The following is a 22,715-nucleotide window of genomic DNA, read 5'->3' on the forward strand; positions in this document are numbered from 1 at the left end:
CTGCAGTTTCTTTTTGCCGGTGCTCTCATCACAAAGAAATTCTACACTAATCATTACAGACCTCAGAATGGAAATGCTCCCTCATGAGGATGCTTCTCTGCTCATGGATACTGTTGTGTTTGTATGCGTGCGGGTTTTGAGACTAATTAAACGCCATAACCTACACAGAAAAAAAAACATTCAGCACGGTCATATTTCACTCATTACAGTAAACAGTAAACTTGCCCTTAAAGTCAGGGTAAGACCAAAGATATGGATACAAAAATAGACAAGATTCATTGTGATATTATTCCTAACTTTCCCGTGAGAGCCTTTCAATGTATATCAGATTTTCTTAAGCTGTAAATTACTGAGAATCTCTTTTATCCACAAAGTGTGTGGAGGCGGTGTTGGTGATTTCCATCTCATTAGTATCAGATGTCTAGCCAGTAATGTTACAGAAGCTGCAAGATCTGCTCCAAGCTCAGGCAAAGGCAACTGAGAGACTGAACAGAGCTGTAATGGCATTAGGCTCGATAAGTGTCCCAGTGACCTCCGACAAAGTTTTAAAAATCATTAGTCCTGTAGTTATGTAGCGATGTACATGACGTCTGAGAATACGCCCCCAAAGCTCCTCAGAGATCCTCTTCCCCAAATACTCCTCCCAAAGACACCTCCCTTCACAGAATTCAGAGAGGTTGAAGAAAAGCATGTAGAGGTGTGTCATCAGGCAAGTTGGGGAACTGGGCAAATTTATTGTGAACAAAAGTGGGAATTTGCAGGTATCTAAAAAAAATTATGTCCAGGAAGAGACATATAAATCCATAAAGGGATAGTGCACCCAAAAATGAAAATTCAGCCATTATCTACTCACCCTCATGCTGAGGAAGGCCCTGGTGAAGTTTAGAGTCCTCATATCCCTTGCGGAGATCGGCGGGGGGAGCGGCTAGCACACCTAATGGCTGACGGTGCCCCAGACTAATGTCCAACAGAGCTAAAAGATAATTTGCACTACGGTCTTTTAGCAAAGGACAGCCCAACATGTCTGAAGACATTGAAATTGAGGAGGAACAGCATTTCTTTGTTGAGCCGTATTTGTTTGAGCCCGAGTATACGGACGGAACTCAGGCTACTGGACGAAGCAGCCACCGCAGCTCATGAGCCTAACCCTCAGCCAGCCGCAGAATACCGGAGTCGAGCACTGGAAACCTGGTGGTGTAGTTGTTTCAAATGCAAAGCAATGCCAACGGATGAGGAAAGTCTTTGCTGCTCAGACTGGGAATTGGCGATGCCTGCACTTGAGAATCTGGACATCAGTACTGACGAGACTGCTGCTCTTCAGAGACCGTGCATCACCGATCACCCTGAGCGCGCACACGTGAGCGCGGAGCACAGAGAAGCAGTCAGAGCTACAGGCTACAGTGAGGCTAAAAACAGAGTTCATATGACGTTTTTCGAAACAACTTTTTATGTCGGGGCTGCAGCACACTTGGATCACTATGGATGAGCAGTATGGAGATACTTTGTGGATTCAATTTTGTGTTCTTGGACGTTAGTCTGGGGCGCCGTCTGCCATTAGGTGTGCTAGCCGCTCCCCCCGCCGATCTCTGCAAGGGATGTGAGGACTCTAAAACTTCACCAGAGCCTTCCTCAGCATGAGGGTGAGTAGATAATGGCTGAATTTTCATTTTTGGGTGCACTATCCCTTTAAATTGCTTAATTCCAAGGTTGGACCACTGGTAAAATGCACCATCTGATAACGAGGGAGGAAAAGTGTGATTTGCAGCCAGTGAAGCAGAGGTAGACCAAAGATGTTCCTTTACAATGATAGAAACAGGGTTCATGAAATTCCTGATAAAGTTTTGAAGTTAGAAAAACTGTTTTCCAGGCCTGGAAATGATTTGGAATTAACAGACTTTGTAGTAGAAGTTTTGAATATACGTTGTTGTGGCTTTTGTTTAAAATATGTTCAAAAAAATCCAAAGACATTAACAACATTACACAAAATATATTCCTAGTATTACTAATTTAAAATTACTAATTTAAAATCTGGCTCAAAATGTCACTAGTATCACATGTTTGGCGTATTCATCTAGTTGGAGGCAGAACAGTCTAATGAGCGGGTAAAGTTAGTGAGCCTCCGCCATCCACAAATCCCTGAGAAGTGTGTTTTTAATAACATATTGCTTTTGAATGACAATTATAATACATGACTTAAAAGAGAGGCAGACCTGAGTCACACTGGATGTAGGCTCTGCACCAAAATGTATAAAATGGGCATCATGGGAGAAACGGCTCTGAAGCTCTGATCAGCCATGTTTAACTTAGTGTAGTTAATTTCAGCATTTTCCAGCTTCTAAAACTCAAATATACTTGTAGATAGACTAATAAACAAACAAACAAAACCAACACCTACCCTTTAAATTTTACAGAGCAATGAGAAACTGACAGAAAGTAAGTATATTTACATTAAACAGGACTGTTGTCTGCCCAAATATCCCAAACACATTTCATGTGTTGAAGGGAAAAGGCATCAAGACAACCCAAAGGCCTCTCAGCAGACTTAGAGTGTCAGCACATATTTCATGGCTGCTGTAACCAGGCCAGATAATGTTACCTCTTTGTGTCTGCTGTATGTGAAGGCACCAAGGCTTTCCATTCAATATTTCATGCTACATTTTTGGTACAATGCCTGTCTCAGCACACTGGAAGAAGAGCCTTGTTATTGCGCCCTGTGATCTCTATATAGGCCTAATGCTACCTATTAAAAGCTACTTTAATAAAGCCATGGAAATGGGGTAAAATATGACAGAAAAGTTGTGGAAATGTTTTGAAATTCCCAGATTTGAGAAGCTGAAACAAGGGAATGATTTGGATTTTCTCCAACCCTTGAGGCCCCTTTAGGGACAAAAGTGTGCATTCTGTTTATTTTATATTCTTGATTCTCAATATATCTGTCAGTTTAAAAAGATAAAGGCTTAAAACACACTTTATTTTTCTTACTGTCAACAAATCCAGTTAAAAGACCAAAAACAATGATCTGGTCACACCAACAATTATTGTCTGAGTATCCAGAGCATTATATATCGTTATCCTTTGTGCTTTAGAGCTCTGTTGTCGTCCAAAATCAAAACACATCAATGATGATAAAGGCGTAATGAAATCATTCACAGCACTGGAACAGCAGTTTGCTCTCCATCAGCAGCATTTTTGGAGATATCTTCAAATTAGAGATCTCCTAACTCAAACATTCGGGTCCACTACGACTTCCTGCCAAGCTCTGACATTCATCTAATGTGGTTAGAATATTTGGTGCTGGCCATGAGGCATTAAAGTACTACTCCATGTTGCGTAAAGGGTTTGGCAATCAGGTCTCTAATCTGAAGTCCGCCTGGGAGAATGATCTTAACCTAACATTCACAGAGCAGGAATGGAACATTTAAATATTTTAAGAACTGTGAGAAAACATCACAGGAACTTTAAACGAGACTAGTGCAGTTTAATATAGTAAATAGGGTAAACTGGTTCCTCCTCAAGATTATATAGGGTGAAATTAAGAGACAGCCCTAATTGCTGGAGGTGTGGGGAGAGTGTCGGTACACTCCTCCACATGTTATAGTCCTGTCTCGATTTACAAAGTTCTGGTCTGCCTTACATGAGACTATCAAAATTATCCTTAAATTAGACGTCTCATCCTGCCCAAGCTTGTTTGTCCTGGGTGATCCTGTCCCTCTGAAACCCCTGCCTGCAAATTGGCAAACTGGGTCCAGACATCCCTCATGTTGGGGAGAAAACTTATCATACCACAGTGGAAGTCGATCAGCTTACTGCCAGCCAGGAGGAGGTTCTCCCAACTCGGTACTGTGGCTACACACGAGGGCCTCTCCTTTAGGCTCATTTTTTTCTGTTAAAAATAATGATTATATAAAAAGAAAACGCATCAATGAGCCAAGCTGTTGCACTGGGTGGCATGCCCCTTGATACAATAAACGCACACTGTACTTTATTTAAACTCAATCCCACATACACCGTCCTGCTGCTGGAAATACTCAAGAGAGCACCAAATGTAGATCAATCCACAGCTGAAAATAGTCCCCAACATGCTGTATATGCACCAGTAAAAGCGCTAATGTCCAGCTGTTTTAGGGAATGCCTGAGTTGCTTTTAAAACTGATATATTGTTACATATTTGCCGAGTAGTTCAGGAGAGTCACTGACAGTGTAGGGACGTCTGAATTAAAAGTGGTTGTATTTTGGCTCAAATTTTAATCTGATTTGTGCTTAATTATTGCTGCAGTTTGGATTTCTTTCCTAGAGGGAATTACATGAGAAAAAAGTCTTGCTGTCTTTGTATATATTGTAAGCTAGAAGAATTATTATTGTATTATTCATTATGGTATTGAAATAAGTTTGTTTGAGACAGGCTTAGTTTTCAGTGCCTCACATTCAAAAAGTCACATCTTGTAGTATCTCTACGAGAGGAGTTCATAAAGGCGCACTGATGCAACAGCTAAACTCTTAACCCTCTATTCCCTGTGTAGATATTGTTAAGAATCGTTGTGTTTTGTTTCCATAGCATGAGCCGTTTATATCTAAATAGGAAGTGTGTCCTCGTTTACTGAGATTGTCACGTTGCACCGTCATGTTACTTCAGTGGCCCAGGACGGACAAACCAAACACTAGGTCTAGATAAGGGCCATTTGCGACCGTAGTTATCAGCCTGTCCATGACGAGCAGTGTCGGAAAACATGTCAAATTAGAAACTGAGATTGTATTTGAAAAATCAGATTTCTGTGATCACACTACTCTGAAAAGATCAGATATGTGTCACATAAGAGCAAAACAATCGTATTTTGGCCACATTTGCTTGTGATTTTAACGAAGCTTATGTCTTCACCAATAAAAAAACCCAAATCCCCATGTCCATTTCCCAGAGCGCCAGTGTCCTCAGTGCTGGTTCAGGATGATTAGAGAGGAGAAAATAGCACCTTCTCTGAGAGGCAGTGAGTCAGCAAAACACAACGCCGACTCACAAGTCAAATTCTCTGTAATTTTCAGGAATGATTGTCAGTCTTTGTCCGCTGTGGAAGTCCTTGAAACACTGGATGACAGTTCATACAGACATCAGACATCTATCAAACAAAATAAAATCCATCGTGTTAGCACGGAGCTTACTGGAGACTTTTAAACCTTTTACTTTTCTTATCTCTCTGCAGTCATAATCTGTTAATTGTGGTAGTATTAGCACTGACCTAAGCTGTAATGCGAGGGGTGCAGCTGACTGCGTACGAGCAGATTCCCTTTGAAAAACCAGCCTGAATGTATGCTTTCATCCTACCTCTATCCTGCGCTCATACATTATTAATCCTTGAGTGTTAGGCAGTTGAGATTTCCATATTATAATACAAAGCTTCTGTGTCTGCGGCGCTTGAATTACCAGACTGTTCTTTGTAACCTCGGCAGAGTCTTTCTAATAGTTGATCCCAGGGATGGAGACTGCTGCAGTAATTCTCCTTTACAATAACTACACATGTAAGCTGACAACATGTTTTGTATCTGTTACAGCTGTTCCCCCAGATAACAGTCATTTATCTGTCCTCTGTTGTCCTGCGCAGGTGCCTGTTTCTGCCCAGCCTGGCGCCCCACAATGCTCCCACCAACAACACCAACGCCTCAGGTGTCAGCGACGGAGCCGTGCTGAGCGGGATGGGAACAGGTGAGTGGTTTTCATTGCACTAGGTTAATGTAGCACAGTGGTTACCAACTTATTCTCTACAGTTCACCTTGAAGTACAGAGACGTAATGACGACTTGCAGGACTAGTTGGTGAACTAACAGAGAACATGTAAAGCCCATTTCAGACCAAAGATTCTTGATGAGACAAAACCGTTTTAGAACGTTGCAGAGAAAAGTTGAAGAGGTGTGAACTGGCCGTCTGAGCTCGACTCAAGCCGGTTGATGGTGTCACCTGCAACTCAGCTGGTCAAATCACTAGTGGCTGGTTTAAGAATGTGATGCATGTCACCTGTTTCTACAGCAGATCAGCTTGTGGTGAAGTCAAAATGACCGCAGACTGTCCTCATTCATATTTTAAGAAGCTGCAAATTGTATTCAGCCACAAAATAAGCCTGAAAAGCTGCAAATCATAACGGAAGTACAGAGAGTTGTTGCATAGAGAGTTTTCTTGACGTTATCCTTCACTCTGCTTAACTCAGACCTGTTGTCCTCGTTCGTGGACACATTTTGTGCCATCTAGTGGTAGTAAGAGCACAATACACTAATCCATGTAAAAACAAGATGGCAGCCATCTCTGCCAAGTCAGTCTGCAGCCGATCCCGACGCAAAAGTGGACAAGTTCCAAGACCTGATCACATCTAATGGTTGAATCTTGTTTATTTATGATTAATAATGTTTGTAGTTTGATATGGCAACAAATTTGACCAATTATCATCTAGTTTGAGGACATTTGGACTCTATTGTCGTCTCGTTTGAGGACATTGGGACTTTATTATTGTTGACAATGTTTAGTTTTTTATACTTATCGGTTCCTACTGATCCCAAATAGCCAAGAGAAATTGAAAATGCATACCAAACAAAAGTCCTTGTCTCAGGAGGATATATGTAGTTGAACCCTTCAGAAGATGTGTTTGAATCCAAATGCTTTATACCTTAAAATAGGAAACATTCAGTCTATCCAGTGTTATTTCAATATAACACACAAGAGGAAACTATTAGAAGCAATTTGAGTTGATGTTTAGCAGTGACTTGGTGTCAGATTGTCGGCCCACTTTATTTGGCTCTTCATTTTCCTCAAACAGGAGAACAGTGCAGCACCATGGGAAAGTATTTTAATACCAGGGTGGGATTTAACCACCAACCAACGGCCAATGTCTGGTACATATTTGTCACTTTTACCAGCCAGTTTGGCAGGCGACAAACTGACAGTTGGCAAAATTAGTTTTGTCTCGTCCCCGTGGTATCACCATGTTCCATCGTTGTTTCAGAAGTGATAGAGGTATAAAAACTTTTCTTTACTGGAGCAGTGAAAGAGCAGGAATAGATTCTGTTTGAAGCCTGCTGCACATCCCACCTGTTGTTAATCTTAACTCACTGAAACACACACATGAAACACATCAACTCCCTCTTTGAACACTAACATGCACATTTTGCCCCATTTCTTAAATGTTTTACTGCACACACCACTCCCATCCTTATGTCAGCTTGTTAGCAGTGTTGTCTTTGTGCACCATCTTCCTCATCACTTCCTTTTGTTTTCCCCAGTTCACCTGCGTTCCTCTTGATTCCCACTTCCTTTCATCTTCTTTTTGAATCTCTCAGGATTTTTTTATCTTACCCACAAAGAGTGTATCTTTTCTGATGTTCTCTGTTTTCATCATCTGTGTGTGTGTGTGAAAGAAAAATCTACAACACCTAAAACCCAAACAGCCCAACCCAAAAGACCTGAAGGCAGAGATAAAATTAATCTGTGACGTTACGGTTGAGTTTCTGGTCTATAGCCTCATTTAGTATTTATGAAGCACAGCGAGACTCCTCTCCTCTCCTCTCCTCTCCTCTCCTCTCCTCTCCTCTCCTCTCCTCTCCTATCCTATCCTGTCCCATCCTATCCCAGCCTATCCTATTCTATCCTATCCTATCCTATCCTATCCCAGCCTATCCTATCCTATCCTATCCCAGCCTGTCCTATCCTATCCTATGCTATGCTATCCTATCCCATCCTATCCCAGCCTATCCCAGCCTATTCTATCCTATCCTATGCCATCCTATCCTATCCTATCCCAGCCTATCCTATCCTATCCTATCCTATCCTATCCCATCCCATCCCATCCCATCCTATCCCATCCTATCATATCCTATCCTATCCTATCCTATCCTGTCCCATCCTATCCCATCCTATCCTATGCTATCCTATCCTATCCTATCCTATCCTATCCCATCCTGTCCCATCCTGTCCTATCCTATCCTATCCTATCCTATCCTATCCTATCCCAGCCTATCCTATCCTATCCTATCCTGTCCCAGCCTATCCCAGCCTAGCCTAGCCTATCCTATCCTATCCTATCCCATCCTGTCCCATCCTGTCCCATCCTGTCCTATCCTATCCTATCCTATCCTATCCTATCCTATCCTATCCCAGCCTATCCTATCCTATCCTATCCTGTCCCAGCCTATCCCAGCCTAGCCTAGCCTATCCTATCCTATCCTATCCTATCCTATCCTATCCTATCCTATCCTATCCTATCCTATCCTATCCTATCCTATCCTATCCTATCCTATCCTATCCTATCCTATCCTATCCTATCCTATCCTATCCTATCCTATCCTATCCTATCCTATCCTATCCTATCCTATCCTATCCTATCCTATCCTATCCTATCCTATCCTATCCTATCCTATCCTATCCTATCCTATCCTATCCTATCCTATCCTATCCTATCCTATCCTATCCTATCCTATCCTATCCTATCCTATCCTATCCTATCCTATCCTATCCTATCCTATCCTATCCTATCCTATCCTATCCTATCCTATCCTATCCTATCCTATCCTATCCTATCCTATCCTATCCTATCCTATCCTATCCTATCCTATCCTATCCTATCCTATCCTATCCTATCCTATCCTATCCTATCCTATCCTATCCTATCCTATCCTATCCTATCCTATCCTATCCTATCCTATCCTATCCTATCCTATCCTATCCTATCCCATCCTATCCTATCCTATCCTATCCTATCCTATCCTATCCCATCCCATCCCATCCCATCCCATCCCATCCCATCCCATCCCATCCCATCCCATCCCCTCTCCTCTCCTCTCCTCTCCTCTCCTCTCCTCTTAATCAACCCCCCCCTCCTCATCCACTCATACATTACTATCACTTTCCATCTGTTTACCTGTTCATCCGCTCCCTCTGCACTCATCCACCCCACGCTCTCCTCCTCCTGTCTTCTCCAGCCAGTCACCCAACACTATTTATAGACCATGCTCTTTTCCTCCCTCGTTTCTTCCTGTCACTCACATCTTCCCTTTTCTCTGTCCTTTTCATCTCTCATCTCAGTCTCCAGCCCTCAGTCCATTTTTGTCTTTCCTCTTCCAATCCTTTACGTGTTCCCTCCCCTCCTCCTTCCTCCCCTTCTTTCCTCCCCTATCACACTCCTATCTGACCCATATCCTTGGATGACATCATCAAGAGGCTCATTCATCAGAAATATTCTCAGTGTGCTCAGGAGCTCATGGCGCCTCTGTTGTATCAGCCGTCTACTGATACTCACAAGATGTATTCCCTCACACCTGTTTTCATCACAGTGCCTTTGTTCTTGCGTCAGATCCAATGCAGCTTCTCCTGCAACATTTTGTTTCTTCTTCTGTAATCCACATCCCATAAGTCCACAGTCAGCTCCACAAAATAACAATTAATGGTATCAGTGAACTCGCATTTAGCTTGTGGTTATGTCTGTCCTCCAGTAAGGCCAAATACAAAAATCAATCCCTGCTCCTCTGGCTCGGAGCAGATGGTGGCGTGCCAGCATGACAGTGAATTCTGATATTCTGGCCAATTTTAATTTGGTCCAGTCTGATAACCTGTTGAGTGACAGCCTGATCCTGAGGCACAGTGAGTGTGCAGTGCTGTGAGGTGTTAGCTCATCAAGCTGCAGGACTATGTTTCTCAAAGACTCATTTCTGCCTTCAGGTTTTGGCAGCTCAGTCCAACACTGTGTAACTTATTCTCATATGGCCCTGTATTGTTTTGTGTGCTCTTTTTGATTGTAGCACAAACGTTGTCTTCCCAGTTCTGCCCTGAAGGCTGAGTTAAGATCTTTTCTTCACACACAGGGGTGAATTCTCAAAGACTAGATTGTGGCCGCTGATAGCACTGTGAGTCACTTGCAACTGCTTTCTGCCCGTCTAGAGGTCTAAAACACAGAAAGGAAACTTTCAGACCCCAAGCTACAGGTCTTCACCAACAAAGTGCAGAGGCACACCTGGCATGATGTTGACTTTGCCTGGCTACAGTCACTAGAAATCATCACTAGAAAACTCTTGTACCCTTTTTCTGTTGTCACTCTTGGCCACGGCATGTAAAGCCCTCGCAGATTTTTGTTTCCATTGTCAGTTTAGACATGTTCTGCCACACCAAGCTGTGCCGGAGATGGATCTCCTCAGGAGTAGGTCCAAAAGCCGGGTCACCCGCCCTCAAGGGGGTAGCAGTGACTTCTTACTGACCGCAGCGAACCCCCAATGACCCCCTTTCTCCCCCCCCAAACAAGTGTGTGTGCTGCGAGACTTTACTCACCTCTGTCTGCAGGAAACCAGAGAGAAAGACATTTTAAAAAGTCTCTGTGTGTTCAGCTCTCAGTACTTTTGTAGCTTCTAACTGAATCTCTTTTGTTTTGAGTTTAGTTTCTCTCCTGCGTCCTGTTTTTACTTAAGATATCTGCTTTATTTTACTGTTTCATGTGAAGTTGCTGCTCGAAAACTCAACGTTTCCTTATTTTGCTGCTTCACAATAAAGGTTTATACATAACAAAATAACGGGACTTTTATTGTGAAGAATCTACAGGAAATTAAATGTGTTAATTACCGAATTAGCAGAATTTTGTTAGCGGCTTTTTTTCAATAAAGACAAGTCTAATAATACGGCAGGGAGGAAGAGTGAAAGCAGAAACAGCCAGTTTAGTCGTGGATCAGCCTGCTGCTTTTAGATATCATCACTCAAGACAAGCCGTCATCAGTGTAAGATACACCTTCAAGAAGGTAGCCCTGCTGTAATGGAAATGCAAATCCCTGCTGTGCTGGGCTGACGGCCCAAACCATGACTGTGGAAAAGGGGTATTGGTGTGACACGCCTTATAAATGCATTTCAGTTACCATTAATTTTCTGAAGTATTTTCACTGTGTCTGTATGTGGCTATTAGCTCTTACCGTTGTGACCTGTCACCAAATGTATGCATATTGCCTAATTTAACATGTGCTGACATCACAGTAGCACCAACATGCTATTTGCTTGACAGCACTGTTAGGAGTGCATTTCATTCTTTGTGGTTTGTGTAGTGCACAGTTTCTACCTGTCTTATTTGTGCATAGTTAGCGAAAGCTACGCAACTAGTTTGTAAATTCCCCTGTCAGTGTTCTGACAGGAAGCAATTCTGTATAAATGCTAACATAATTTAGTTTGGTTTATTTGCCAGAGATAGATGCACTTAAGTGAAGTGATTACAAACTTGTGGAAAATATGATAAGCCAGAAAAATAATGAATGACTTGTAGAGGTGAGATAAGTTGACTCAGGAGGCTTACTGATGTTTCACCCCGAAAGAACAAAATAAACATAATATTCAAGATCACAGATTACATTAAAATAAAATGAGAGCAACAATATTAAACACAATAAAGCCAGGCAGCTTTAATGCATGAATAAAATTCACATTAAACGTTTTTACAGCACTGTAGAAATTGTAGACAATTCCAGCTCCATTTTGGCTGTAATATAAAGTAGCTGCCGGCAGCAGCAAAACAAGAGTAAACACGCAGTCTGTCCAAAAATGACAATATCTGTGGCACTCAGTAGATCAGTGAAAATGTCTCACAGGCAAACATGCTGGAAACCCAATATGGTGAACACACCAGTGGTCCTGAAGGCAAGAATGTGTGTGACATATTTCCCACAGTTCAGTGTTGCAGTATTAAGATTTATAGTTTTGGTTCATAGCTCCTCACTTGGGTCAGTTCATGTTGTTTTGGAAATCCCGGAGCAAAATTTGTGGATGCAGCCTAGAAAGCTTTATGATGAACAGACCCTACTGTAGCTGACAAAAACATAAACATTTGAAATGTTTCTTTCACCTCCAGGAGAGCGCTTGTTCCCTCCTCCGTCAGGCCTGAGCTACTCCACCTGGTTCTGCGTGGAGCGTTTCAGCACAGCTCCTCAGGCCCACCCGGTGCGACTGCTGACCATCGTCCGCAGAGCCACGTCCTCGGAGCAGCACTACGTCTGCCTGGCGGTGGTGCTGTCTGCCAAAGACCGCTCGCTCACCGTCTCCACCAAGGAGGAGCTGCTGCAGACCTACTGTGAGTACAGCTGTAAAATATTACAACCTGTTTCATTTACTGCATCAGGTGGAGTCCAGATAATAAGCAAAGTGGATATGAATGGGTCATGGTGGCGACTCTGCAGTGAGAGAAGTCAATATTTACACACAACTCTGAGCCATGAAGATATTTAGTATGTTTACTTAACCTGACATACAGTTTGTTTTTTCAGTAGTTTGGTCCCGTGCATACTGTCAAGTTTAAAGCTCCACTCCAGCTAGTGTTACTTCCTGTTTGGCAAACAACAATCTTTCTCAAACAGAGAATAGGAGTGTGGCTAGCAGTTTGACGTATTCCAGATTGCCATTCTAGCGTTTATGTAATGCTGAACATCATTAGCACGCATAGCAATAGCACATAAGTTATGAGGAGGATTTTTCTTCATGTCCTTCACTTGAAAACATGGATCCCCCAAAAAGATGGGGGTCATCAGATCATATAGACCAGTGGATCCCAACTGGTGAGTCACGGGTCCATTCTGAATGGACGGCAAGTGACCCGCGAACGTGTTGTTTGAAAAGAAACACACTTTATTTTGAAGTACAGTGAATTTCTAACACAGAGCTTTTATTTTGGAGTGCTGTTTACTGCTGTAGAGTGAGAGACTAACAGACGGCAAACTAGCTTGATGACATGACCAAACACAAGTATGACGCTGAATATATTCAACTGTGTGGACCTTAAACTAATGACTAAGAAGAAATCTGGCCCCCGTGGCTGGACCAGTTGGGAACCATTTTGGGAGACATACAAAGGGCTGGTACCCGAAACATCCCATGTGGTGATACAATTAAAATTTCCAAAAGGAGCAGTTTCTGGTGTGTGGACCTGTTTTTGTACATTTGTATTTGTTCGTCTGTCCAGCACCCAGTATTTATCATTTTTGGATGTGTGTGCTGTTTTTGAGTCTTCTCATATTTTGGGAGACACTGCCTGTGCCTCTTCGTTTTTTCATCCTGCGGAACCAAAGTGTCGCTGAGCAGCAGCTCTCAACTCGTTCTCTGGCTCAGTTGGTGTGTGCTCATGAACAAGTTAACCCATCAGAGTCACTGCTCAGTGTGGGTTTATGCTCATGACAATATTTATTGGTTTGCCATTTAGACACAAAGAGGTACAGTGCACCTGTGCTAGCTTGGAGGATGACGCATAAACTGCAGATCCTACTATAGTCATACGTCATCCTCTTGTTTTAGCAACATTCTCTTTTTGACTTTGGCCACAAAATTAAGTTATTTGTCAAAAACTATTTGGTGAAGAGTGTGGCTGATCAACATTGTCAGGAAATGACTCAGAAGAATCTAAAAATATTATAAAAAATGCCGAAACACACTGAAGCCGGGCTTTAAACTAGTCTTGTTTGTAAATAAATGTCAGCACTCACAGAATTTGATATAGTGGATGTTCTCAACGGAGGGATTTCACATCTCAGTTTTTATTTGAATCTAGAAACTGTTTATATGTTGTGTTTAAAAGTTTATATTTTTCAAGTATTGCCTTGTTCATGTGTGCTGGGTTTTGGGGGGGTGAAGGAGGGAGAAGTCTGCATATCTGTTCCACTTCATAAAGCCGTCCCTTGTGGGATTTCTGTCAGTAACCCAGAGGTCATGTTTAATGTCCGCCCTCACCCTCTGACTCATCGATACTGCCCTCTGCTTCCCTCTCCCCCATCAAGCAGCGGATGAGTCGAGTGAAGAAGCCTCCTTCTATGAGATCCTGCCCTGCTGTGCTCGTTTCCGCTGCGGCGAGCTGATCGCGGAGGGCCAGTGGCACCACCTGGTGCTGGTCATGAGCAAAGGCATGCTGAAGAACAGCATGGCCACGCTGTACATCGACGGCCAGCTCATCAACACCGTCAAGGTAAAGTTACAGACTGGGTGACATCATGCAGGCACGGCCAAAGTCTTTCTCAGAGGTTTGATGTTGACAGAGTAATATCTTATCGAATATATCATGTACAGTTGTGTGCAGTTTACAAAATTAGGGCTACAACTAATGATCTCATATGTGATTTGGCTATAGATTAGTTTTAGTAAATTATTTGTAGCTTCAGTATTTAAACAAAGTGAAAAAGGATCATCCCACATGGCTAAATCCTGAGGACGTGCTTTCAATTTTTTCTGATGAACAGCCCAAAACTCAAAGATATCCAGTTAAGGGTATAATAAAACAGAGATAAGCAGCATATCATCACATTTGAGAACCTGAAACTGGAGATTATTTGGTGTTCCTGCTTGATAAATGACCTAAATGATTAATTGATCATGGGGCAGGATATCGCCACTGACTTCCTGAAGCGATTTGATTCCCCAATTTACGATTCGCTTTGATTCCATTGGGGATGTTTCAGTTCCAATACCAACTTTTGCCAGAGAACTAATACTGTAAATTTTACAAGGAATTATTTTTTAAAAACAAATAAAGTCAGAACAGGAATAAAACTGAATATTTCATAACTAAATATTGTTTCTAGAGCAGCAGCAGTGATATTAAAACAGCAAAGTCACAATGTAAACTCAATATCTCACTGGAAACAAAATAAAAATGTCAATAAAGTAAATCATATTCCTGATTTAGAAAGAATAAAGAACACAGACATCAGTCAGTATCCGTCCTCCTGTCCTCTCTGCTGCTGAGGAGACTCACTGCCTGCAGGTCACATGATCGTAGTAAATGTTAAGATACAAGACAAACTAAGTTTTACCTTAAACAGTTGTTGTTTCAGCTTGTTAGTAACAGTTTGCTTGTAGCTGTAAAATGCTCTGCGCTCATTTATAATATTAGCGGCAGTAGATGAGAGACTGTGGATAGAGCAGATTGAAATATTGCTCTTCTACATGTTGATGATCAGGTGTATTGACTTTTACCTCGTGGAGGTTTTATTGCACGTGCAGTAACAAGTGTAGTTGTCATCAGCACAAGTTATCCGTGTCTGCAGCGCGGCATCTCTACTCCGTGTTCTTGTGTCTCTGTGTGCGTAAAAGTGGCGCAGCAGCCTCGACACACAGACAGCAGGAGGAGAGGCTGCTGCAGCATGATAACAAACAACACCAAAATATAAACACAGTAAGCTAACAGTTACAGAGAAAAGAGCCAGTAACGTCTGAGCTTCTCAATACTACGATCATTCATAACTACCGGCGAGATTATCGGGGTTAATCTTCACACATCTTCAGACTGATTTTTTATTTTATAAATCAGTATCGGGTCATTCAAATGCTTGATGAATCGATTATTTTAACCCAGCCCTTGTTGATAATCAGCATTGTTGTATATTAAATTTTTGTTGATAGACCAAGTGATTATTCAGCACTGTTCCACATACACAGTCCCAGTCAGAATATGCTGATGTGCACCGTTTCTTCTTCTTCTTTGTATCATGTAATATAGATGGACGTATATATAGAAATACACAGAGTAGATGTCGGGCCGATCTCCCCACGTATACTAAAATCTGTATTTAAGGATGACCACTATATAAAGCAGCAGAGACCGAGTGGGTGTGTGGAGTCACTGGATGACACAGTGCTGATATTATTGGTAACGGCATCAGCAAGCAAGTAACTGAATCACTGTCCTCTGCTGTGGAGTGAAGCTTTGTTTGCCCTGCTGTGATGGGAAATACAAAAATGGAACAATTAGCTCAAAATACTGGAACACTGACCACTGTCTTAATAAAAAGAAGCACAGACATACATTAACATTCACCAGGCTTTACACAGCCACCCTGCAGCACAGCAGCCGGCTCGCTTTAATGTGGCTTGCGGTTTAGTGACTTTAGATTCCCCTGAGATTAGAGAGCAGAGCAGGGGAACGGCTCGGCAGACCACAAGTCTCAGCTTCCTCTCAGCACTGCTGATAACGACAGCTTCATTTCCTGCTGAGGCCCTCGTACAGGAAACAACAAGCTGCTCGTATGTATGTATGTTATGGGTCTGTGTGCATGTTAGGGTGCACTTGTGGTTTTGATTTTTGCCCTCTAGGAATGGGTGTCTGTGAAGGACAAATCTCTTAAGTATTCTGTCTCAAAGGATTCATGTGGGGCTCTTTGGAGCAAAATGAAAAAACGGATTTACCCAGCAACAAGAGCAATTGCAGCTTCTATTAATTACTGAATAATCAGCCCTCAAACTGATGATTTATGAATAATGAGGGTACTCTTCCTGAATGTGATGAATCCCTATAGAAGTTACTCACCTGTATCTTTACCCTCCTCTTCTCTCCTCCAGCTCCACTACGTCCACAGTGCACCGGGCGGCTCCGGCTCCACCAACCCTCCTGTGCTGAGCACTGTGTACGGGTACGTGGGGACGCCGCCTGCCCAGCGCCAGCTCTCCAGCCTGGTGTGGCGTCTGGGGCCCAGCCACTTCCTGGAGGAGGTCCTGCCTGCCACCAGCGTCGCCGCCATCTATGAACTGGGACCCAACTACGTCGGCAGCTTCCAGGCTGTCTACCTGCCCTGTGAGTGGTCCTCTTGGTTTCAGCTGCCTTGAAAAGTTTACTCTTTAATTTTGTGTACCATCTTCTGTATAACCTCCCTTTACTTTTTGTCGTTTTATCACCTTTCCTCACACGTCTGTCAAATTAAAATCTTATCTTAATACCTTTTATTATCCCAGGTAAAGACTCAAAGACAGAGGTAGCACCAGCCTCCCCAGTGGCGTTGGTCCCAGAGGAGAAGGTGTCCTTCAGTCTCTATGCACTCTCTGTCTCCACTCTCACTGTGGCCAAGATCAGGAAGGTCTACAACAAACTGGACAGCAAAGCCATCGCCAAACAGGTCAGACGAACCTCTGCTCAGTGGAAGTTATTCATTTCATGGTTATGTATTCATGTCAGTATGTTTCATAAAATGATGCATAAACAGCTGGTGCTAATTTGTAGTTCCTAACCCTGAACAAAAAGGAGTCTGAAAATTCACATTTTTGGGAACTTTGTCATGAACAAGTAGAAACAAGAGACTGAAAAAGTGAGGCTGAGATGAACGGGCTGAAAGTAACACATAGACTGGAGCTGTTTTGAAAATAAAAATGGAGAATGAGTGTGTCCAAAATATAATTATTGGTATAACACTTGCTGGCTCGCTCCTAAAGCTGCTCTTTGGAGTAGTTAAGAATTTTATCTGGTTTATTGTCAGAGATACTGTAAAGCGAGATTAGTACTACGGCGTAGGCTCTGCGTCGACATAGAGCCTACGCCGTACGTATGGTGTGTACCTACACGTCGCAGCAACACAGACCTCCCCTCTATTTTTGCAAGCTGAAACCATTTCACAGATAAGAAACAGTAAATTGTGAAGACAGTAAAGCCTCCACAAAAATAACATTTTAAGTCTTGTGTGTGATTTATCCTGGCTTCATATGAGCAGAGGAAATCTCTGCTCCTCGCTAGGCTAATTTATAGAATGTAAAATGCCATAGGCTTGTACTAATAATGTTGTATTTGTGGGGAAAATGTGTTCAGTATTGTGACGTTACCTTTGATACATGTTGCTGTTGTCCCTGGCTTCATTTGAGTAGAGGAAAAGTCTGCTAGCTGCTAGGCTAATTTATAGAATGTAAAATGCCATAGGCTTGTGCTAAAAACATTAGCATGTTGTATTTGTGGGGAAAATGTGTCCAGATAAAGACAAGTGTTTGTCTGTGAATGCTGCGAGTTATAGTGAAGCTGATTTGTGTACTTGTGTTTGAAATTGTCTCATTTAAGCCATGTTTAATGTGTGTTTAATGTGTGTTTTGAATCAACTAAACTTAGCACTTCACAGAAACCCCGCCACCGACTAGTGTTTTGGAGGTGTAACTGCAGAGTGACACAGACACACCACCGCACAAGTATAAATGCTTGCAACAGCGTAGGTCACGTGCATAGGCAATTATGTAGGCTACGGCGTCAGGTCTGCATAGAGCTGAAAATCCCCCTCAAGAGTTTGATTAAGAATCTACAAATCAGGGCTGCACAGTGTATCATTTTTTATTGTCTTGCGTTGTCAACACACCATTAAAGAATGTGATATTAATATTTTGAGGTGACTTTAAAACTACATTTTAAAATGTAGCTATTATTCCTTATTTAATTGGTGCCATTTGTGCTCAGTTTATTGTCCCATTTGTTCAATAAAAGACGGCTAGAAATATTTACCTTTCACTTTTTTATTCAGCATGCAATTTGTTGTATTTTAGCAGCACACTGACGCAGCAGAAAGCAAGATCTGTTCATTTATTGCAAGTGATATAATGATGTTGTTATCACGATATTTAACAAAAAAGACTGTGAATTTATTCTTTTTCAAAAGTGCGAAAAAGCTTTTGTAGATTTTCTCCAGTTTGCCTGAAATAATGTCAAATGATGTGAGCACTTGTTTTCAGTAGCAAATTCACTTTCCTAAAGTTTTACTGAGTGGGCCTCCCGTGGGAGAAAGGTGGAGTCTGACTGAGCGGAGTCTTGAGCTCACTGACTTACATTACATCATGTCTGACTGATGTAACTGGCTGAAAAAAGAAACAGCTCTTTCCCCTCAGCGCTGAGAGCGGTGATAGTTCAGTGCAGACCTTTAGCAAAACTGCAAAGTTAGCAGATAAAAAAGATCCTAAATAATAAATAAACACACCCATAAAAGATTTTGTGGAGGTTTCTATCGCTAACTCTCCGTTTATAAATGTTTATACACACATACACAGGCGTACGTGCAGCTGCATCGTGGCGTGCAGAGGTCAAACTCACTCCTCTACAGATAAAATGCTGTCAATCTACCTGCACGGATGTTCATGCGTTTAGAGTAAGGATCACACCATCCTATTATGTGTGTGTTTGAGCTCCAAATGAGCTCCCTCCTCCGCCCTTATCTCTCTCCCCACCTGTCAAGTTATTTCCCAGCCTGCTCGGCTCTCCCTGCTAAGCCTCGGCCCGCGGCAACTCACAGCAAGCAAACGGCGAGGAAGTGCAGAGGCAGCATTTCTGCCGCCGCAGGGACCTGTTGGAGAATAGGAAGAGAGCGGAGCATAGCACCAGCAGCGAAGACAATACATGGGAGTTTTATAATAAAGATACAGGCTGTAAATTTTTCACTGCTTTCTCATTAATACTAAAAAGAAACACCACATAAAGAGTCTTTTTCACACCTTTTTCACCTGCTAAATTGGCCATCATGTTAAAGTGAATAAATAGAGCTCCACAAGTGCAGTATTTTTCTGCAGAGCAGCAGAGTGTGCTGCCTCTTTTCCTCTTGACTTGCTTAATTGGTCCCATATTTCATTCTAGCAGGCGGAATAAGAGCCTTTTAGAAAGTTCAGACTGTGATTCAAGACTGCAGCTTGCAACACTAAATTCTCATGCTCCTGAAACAACCATATCCACAACGAGCAATGTTCACTAACACAACACAACAAAACAGAAGAACATCATGCAGAACGGTGATAGAGTGAGAGAAATGGTTTACTACTTTAAAAAGTGTGTGTGTGTGTTTTGATTGGGATGTTTTCACTGAACCTCTTCTCTTCTTCCTCTGTAGCTCACTGTGTCCTCTCATGAAAACGCCACTCCAGTCAAGCTGATTCATAACGCCGCCGGCCACCTCAACGGACCAGCTCGTACCATCGGCGCCGCTGTCATTGGATATTTAGGTAAACTAAGTCTGTGACCAAACTTATAAACTTTAAACTGTCACATTTTCTGCAGCTTTACTAAAGAAAAACACACCTTTTCTTCCTTTTACCCCTGCAGGTGTCCGTGCCTTTGTGGCCAAACCTGTGGCCACCAACCTGCAGTATGTGGGCGGGGCTGCGGCCATCTTGGGCCTGGTTGCCATGGCGTCAGATGTGGAGGGGCTGTACGCAGCTGTCAAAGCTTTGGTGTGTGTTGTGAAGAGCAACCCGCTGGCCAGTAAGGAAATGGAGCGCATCAAAGGCTACCAGGTGAGAGACAAGTCTACAGTTTGAATTAAACTCCAAACTTTATTTCATACATTCTGTCGTTCCGAAAACCATAAAGACTGATTTACAGCTTCGTCAAGTTAATACACCTGGTGAATAAAACATGTGACCTGACATCAACAATATAATGACATGTGATGACTAAGCTATCTCTCTTGCAGCTGCTGGCTATGCTACTCAAGAAAAAGCGCTCGCTGCTCAACAGCCACATCCTCCACCTCACCTTCTCTCTGGTGGGAACAGTCGACAGCGGCCACGAGACCTCCATCATTCCCAACTCCACTGCCTTCCAGGACCTGCTCTGTGACTTTGAGGTGAGAGCCGGGGGGGGGCAAATGGATCTGAGATGCCAGTAAATGCTAATGAAATAAAGCACTCTTCATCAAACTAATGAGATTCGACTGCATAATCGCGGTCCAGCAGTTGAAATAACTATTTTGGCAGCTGACCAGCTATAAGCATCTGTCTGGCTGATGAAGCAGCGAGTCGCAGGTATATTTTGGGATGCACTGGGTGCTGCGACCGAAGGAGATGAAAGTTTTTTTACATGGCTGTTGAACCTTTTAGAAACTGGGCTGCTCTGTGCCAAGATACATCCTCGCTCTGCCAGCAGTTTGTGTTGCCAAACACAACTTGTGTCGCAGAGGTCTCAGTCTGCTCCTTCTGCTCCTCAGGTCTGGCTCCACGCTCCCTACGAGCTCCATCTGTCTCTGTTTGAGCATTTCATCGAGCTGCTGACGGAATCCAGGCAAGTGTCAAAACTTTTTAACGCCCTGAATAAAAAAGTATTTAAGTAGTGAGTGATGAATAATATCATTTCACTGGCACCATCACTCCCATTTCAGCAAAGAAGCTGAACTCTGAATAAACTGTGTTTCGTACTTTCTGTATTGAACAGCGAGGCGGCTAAAAATGCCAAACTGCTGAGGGAGTTTCAGCTGGTCCCAAGGCTGCTGTTGACTCTGAGAGATACCTCACTGTCCCAGCCGACCGTAGCTGCCATCAGCAACGTGCTCAGTCTGCTGCTGCAGGGCTTCCCCAACCAGTATGATCTGCTGAGGTAAACACACGGTCACACATACCTGTCCTCAAGGAGAAAACTTGTTGTACGTCTAATTAAGAATAAAGCAAAGATGGAATATGCAAATCACAAGAAGCAGAAACATCTCTGATTATTCTGCATATTGCATTTGTTAGTGTTTACCGCAAGCTTGAAGCCAAAAACGACATCATTGTCTTTTTTGTTTTTCCCGTCACAGGTTTGGCCAGTTCATCTCCTCCACTCTTCCAACATTTGCCGTGTGTGAGAAGTTTGTGGTCATGGAAATAAATAACGAGGAGAAGATCGATGGAGGTAACAATTAATCAAATATACTAATACTCTTGTTTATGCAGCCAAATGTTGGTAAATACAAAAGCAGGTATTTTAAATCACATTTGGCTCGTGAAATAGATAAATATGTGTTCAGATGTTCTCTAACCTGAGTGATATCACGATTTCTTGTGTCCTCAGGTAATGACGATGATTTCGGGGGTCTGCTGTCAGCCAACCTCATCCTGCTGAGGAACCGACTGCTGGACAACCTGCTCAGACTGCTCTTCACCACCAAAGAGAAGTGCACCGTCAATGCCCAGTAAGACAAAAATCTCCTTCTGTATCTGCTTGTCCTGAAAGCCTTGAGCTCCAAAACCAAACTCCCAGGGCAAAATGTGAATCTTAATGAAAGTATCAAATGTCTTCAAATATAATATGAATTCGCTGGATCTTAGAAACTACAACGCTGTAGATTGTCAGTTCACCCCGTTTGCTCTCTGTCTCCCACCCACAGAGCGTGTGAGGAGCTGGTACGGACGCTGGGCTTTGATTGGCTCTTGATGTTCATGGAGGAGCACCTTCACTCCAGCACGGTCACGGCAGCTCTGTGGATCCTGGTGGTGCTGCTCTCCAACCAATCCATCCTCAACCGCTTCAAAGAGGGCCTGTGTGGAGGCGGCTGGCTCGACCACACCGACTCCGTCCTGACTAATAAGATCGGCACAGTGCTGGGTGAGTGCACGAGCCTGGGGCGGCTTCACGATCACCACGGCAACACAGTTAATCAAACAAAATCTGAGACACAATATCAACTCAAGATTTAGACATTTGTCTTACGAGGACGTGTGCTTGATTTTAGCTCAGACATTCTTTAAGTTTCCCTTCGATGAGTCAGAAGCATGCAGTAATAATGTGCAGTGTGTATACTGTATGTTGTAATATGGCTCAGCAGACGCCTCTCCTCACTCTGGCAACGCTTTCCGTCGGAGTTGGCCTTCGTTCAGTAAACACAAAGCTGCGCAGTTTGTGCGCCGCTCAGCCAAGGGTTCGTCTTCTCATTTTTTGCCTCCCTGCACTCCCTGCTGCTGCGACAGTAGTCCCTCCTGAGCTCAGTGGTTTTCAACCTGCACAGTTTTTAATTTTTGCCTTGAAATGCAGATTTTTTTTTTACCTTTAAGATTTTTATTTCTTAAACTACAAAACAGCCTCACTCAGTATCATCTTACCAGGTTGAGAACCACTGACCTTGCTTATGAAATCCACGCTGAGTAGTGACTTGGCCTAACAGAACAACCACTGCTGTAGCATTGTCAGAATGTGTGCTACCAGGATGAAGCCCTTAATTGTATTAAAGGGACAGTTCACCTCAAAATCAAAAGTACATATA

General features: G+C 42.9%; 1 protein-coding gene and 1 long non-coding RNA gene across 2 annotated transcripts in view; one reads left to right on the forward strand and one right to left on the reverse strand.

Annotated features, from left to right (window-relative positions):
• Window positions 1-22,715, forward strand: part of wdfy3 (WD repeat and FYVE domain containing 3) — a 144,392-nt gene that overhangs the window by 75,457 nt on the left and 46,220 nt on the right. Inside the window, exons 19-31 of the mRNA XM_050051244.1 lie at window positions 5,595-5,695; window positions 11,849-12,067; window positions 13,764-13,945; window positions 16,315-16,546; window positions 16,705-16,865; window positions 19,593-19,704; window positions 19,805-19,995; window positions 20,175-20,327; window positions 20,688-20,761; window positions 20,912-21,073; window positions 21,273-21,367; window positions 21,527-21,647; window positions 21,843-22,060. Coding sequence (XP_049907201.1) covers window positions 5,595-5,695; window positions 11,849-12,067; window positions 13,764-13,945; window positions 16,315-16,546; window positions 16,705-16,865; window positions 19,593-19,704; window positions 19,805-19,995; window positions 20,175-20,327; window positions 20,688-20,761; window positions 20,912-21,073; window positions 21,273-21,367; window positions 21,527-21,647; window positions 21,843-22,060 — 2,021 coding nt within the window. The remainder of the gene's footprint in view (window positions 1-5,594; window positions 5,696-11,848; window positions 12,068-13,763; window positions 13,946-16,314; window positions 16,547-16,704; window positions 16,866-19,592; window positions 19,705-19,804; window positions 19,996-20,174; window positions 20,328-20,687; window positions 20,762-20,911; window positions 21,074-21,272; window positions 21,368-21,526; window positions 21,648-21,842; window positions 22,061-22,715) is intronic.
• LOC126394435 (uncharacterized) overlaps window positions 1-22,715 on the reverse strand; it is a 310,194-nt gene that overhangs the window by 52,638 nt on the left and 234,841 nt on the right. The gene's annotated exons all lie outside the window — the stretch shown is intronic.

The sequence above is a fragment of the Epinephelus moara genome, chromosome 8, assembly GCF_006386435.1.
Source record: "Epinephelus moara isolate mb chromosome 8, YSFRI_EMoa_1.0, whole genome shotgun sequence".
NCBI lineage: Eukaryota > Metazoa > Chordata > Actinopteri > Perciformes > Serranidae > Epinephelus > Epinephelus moara.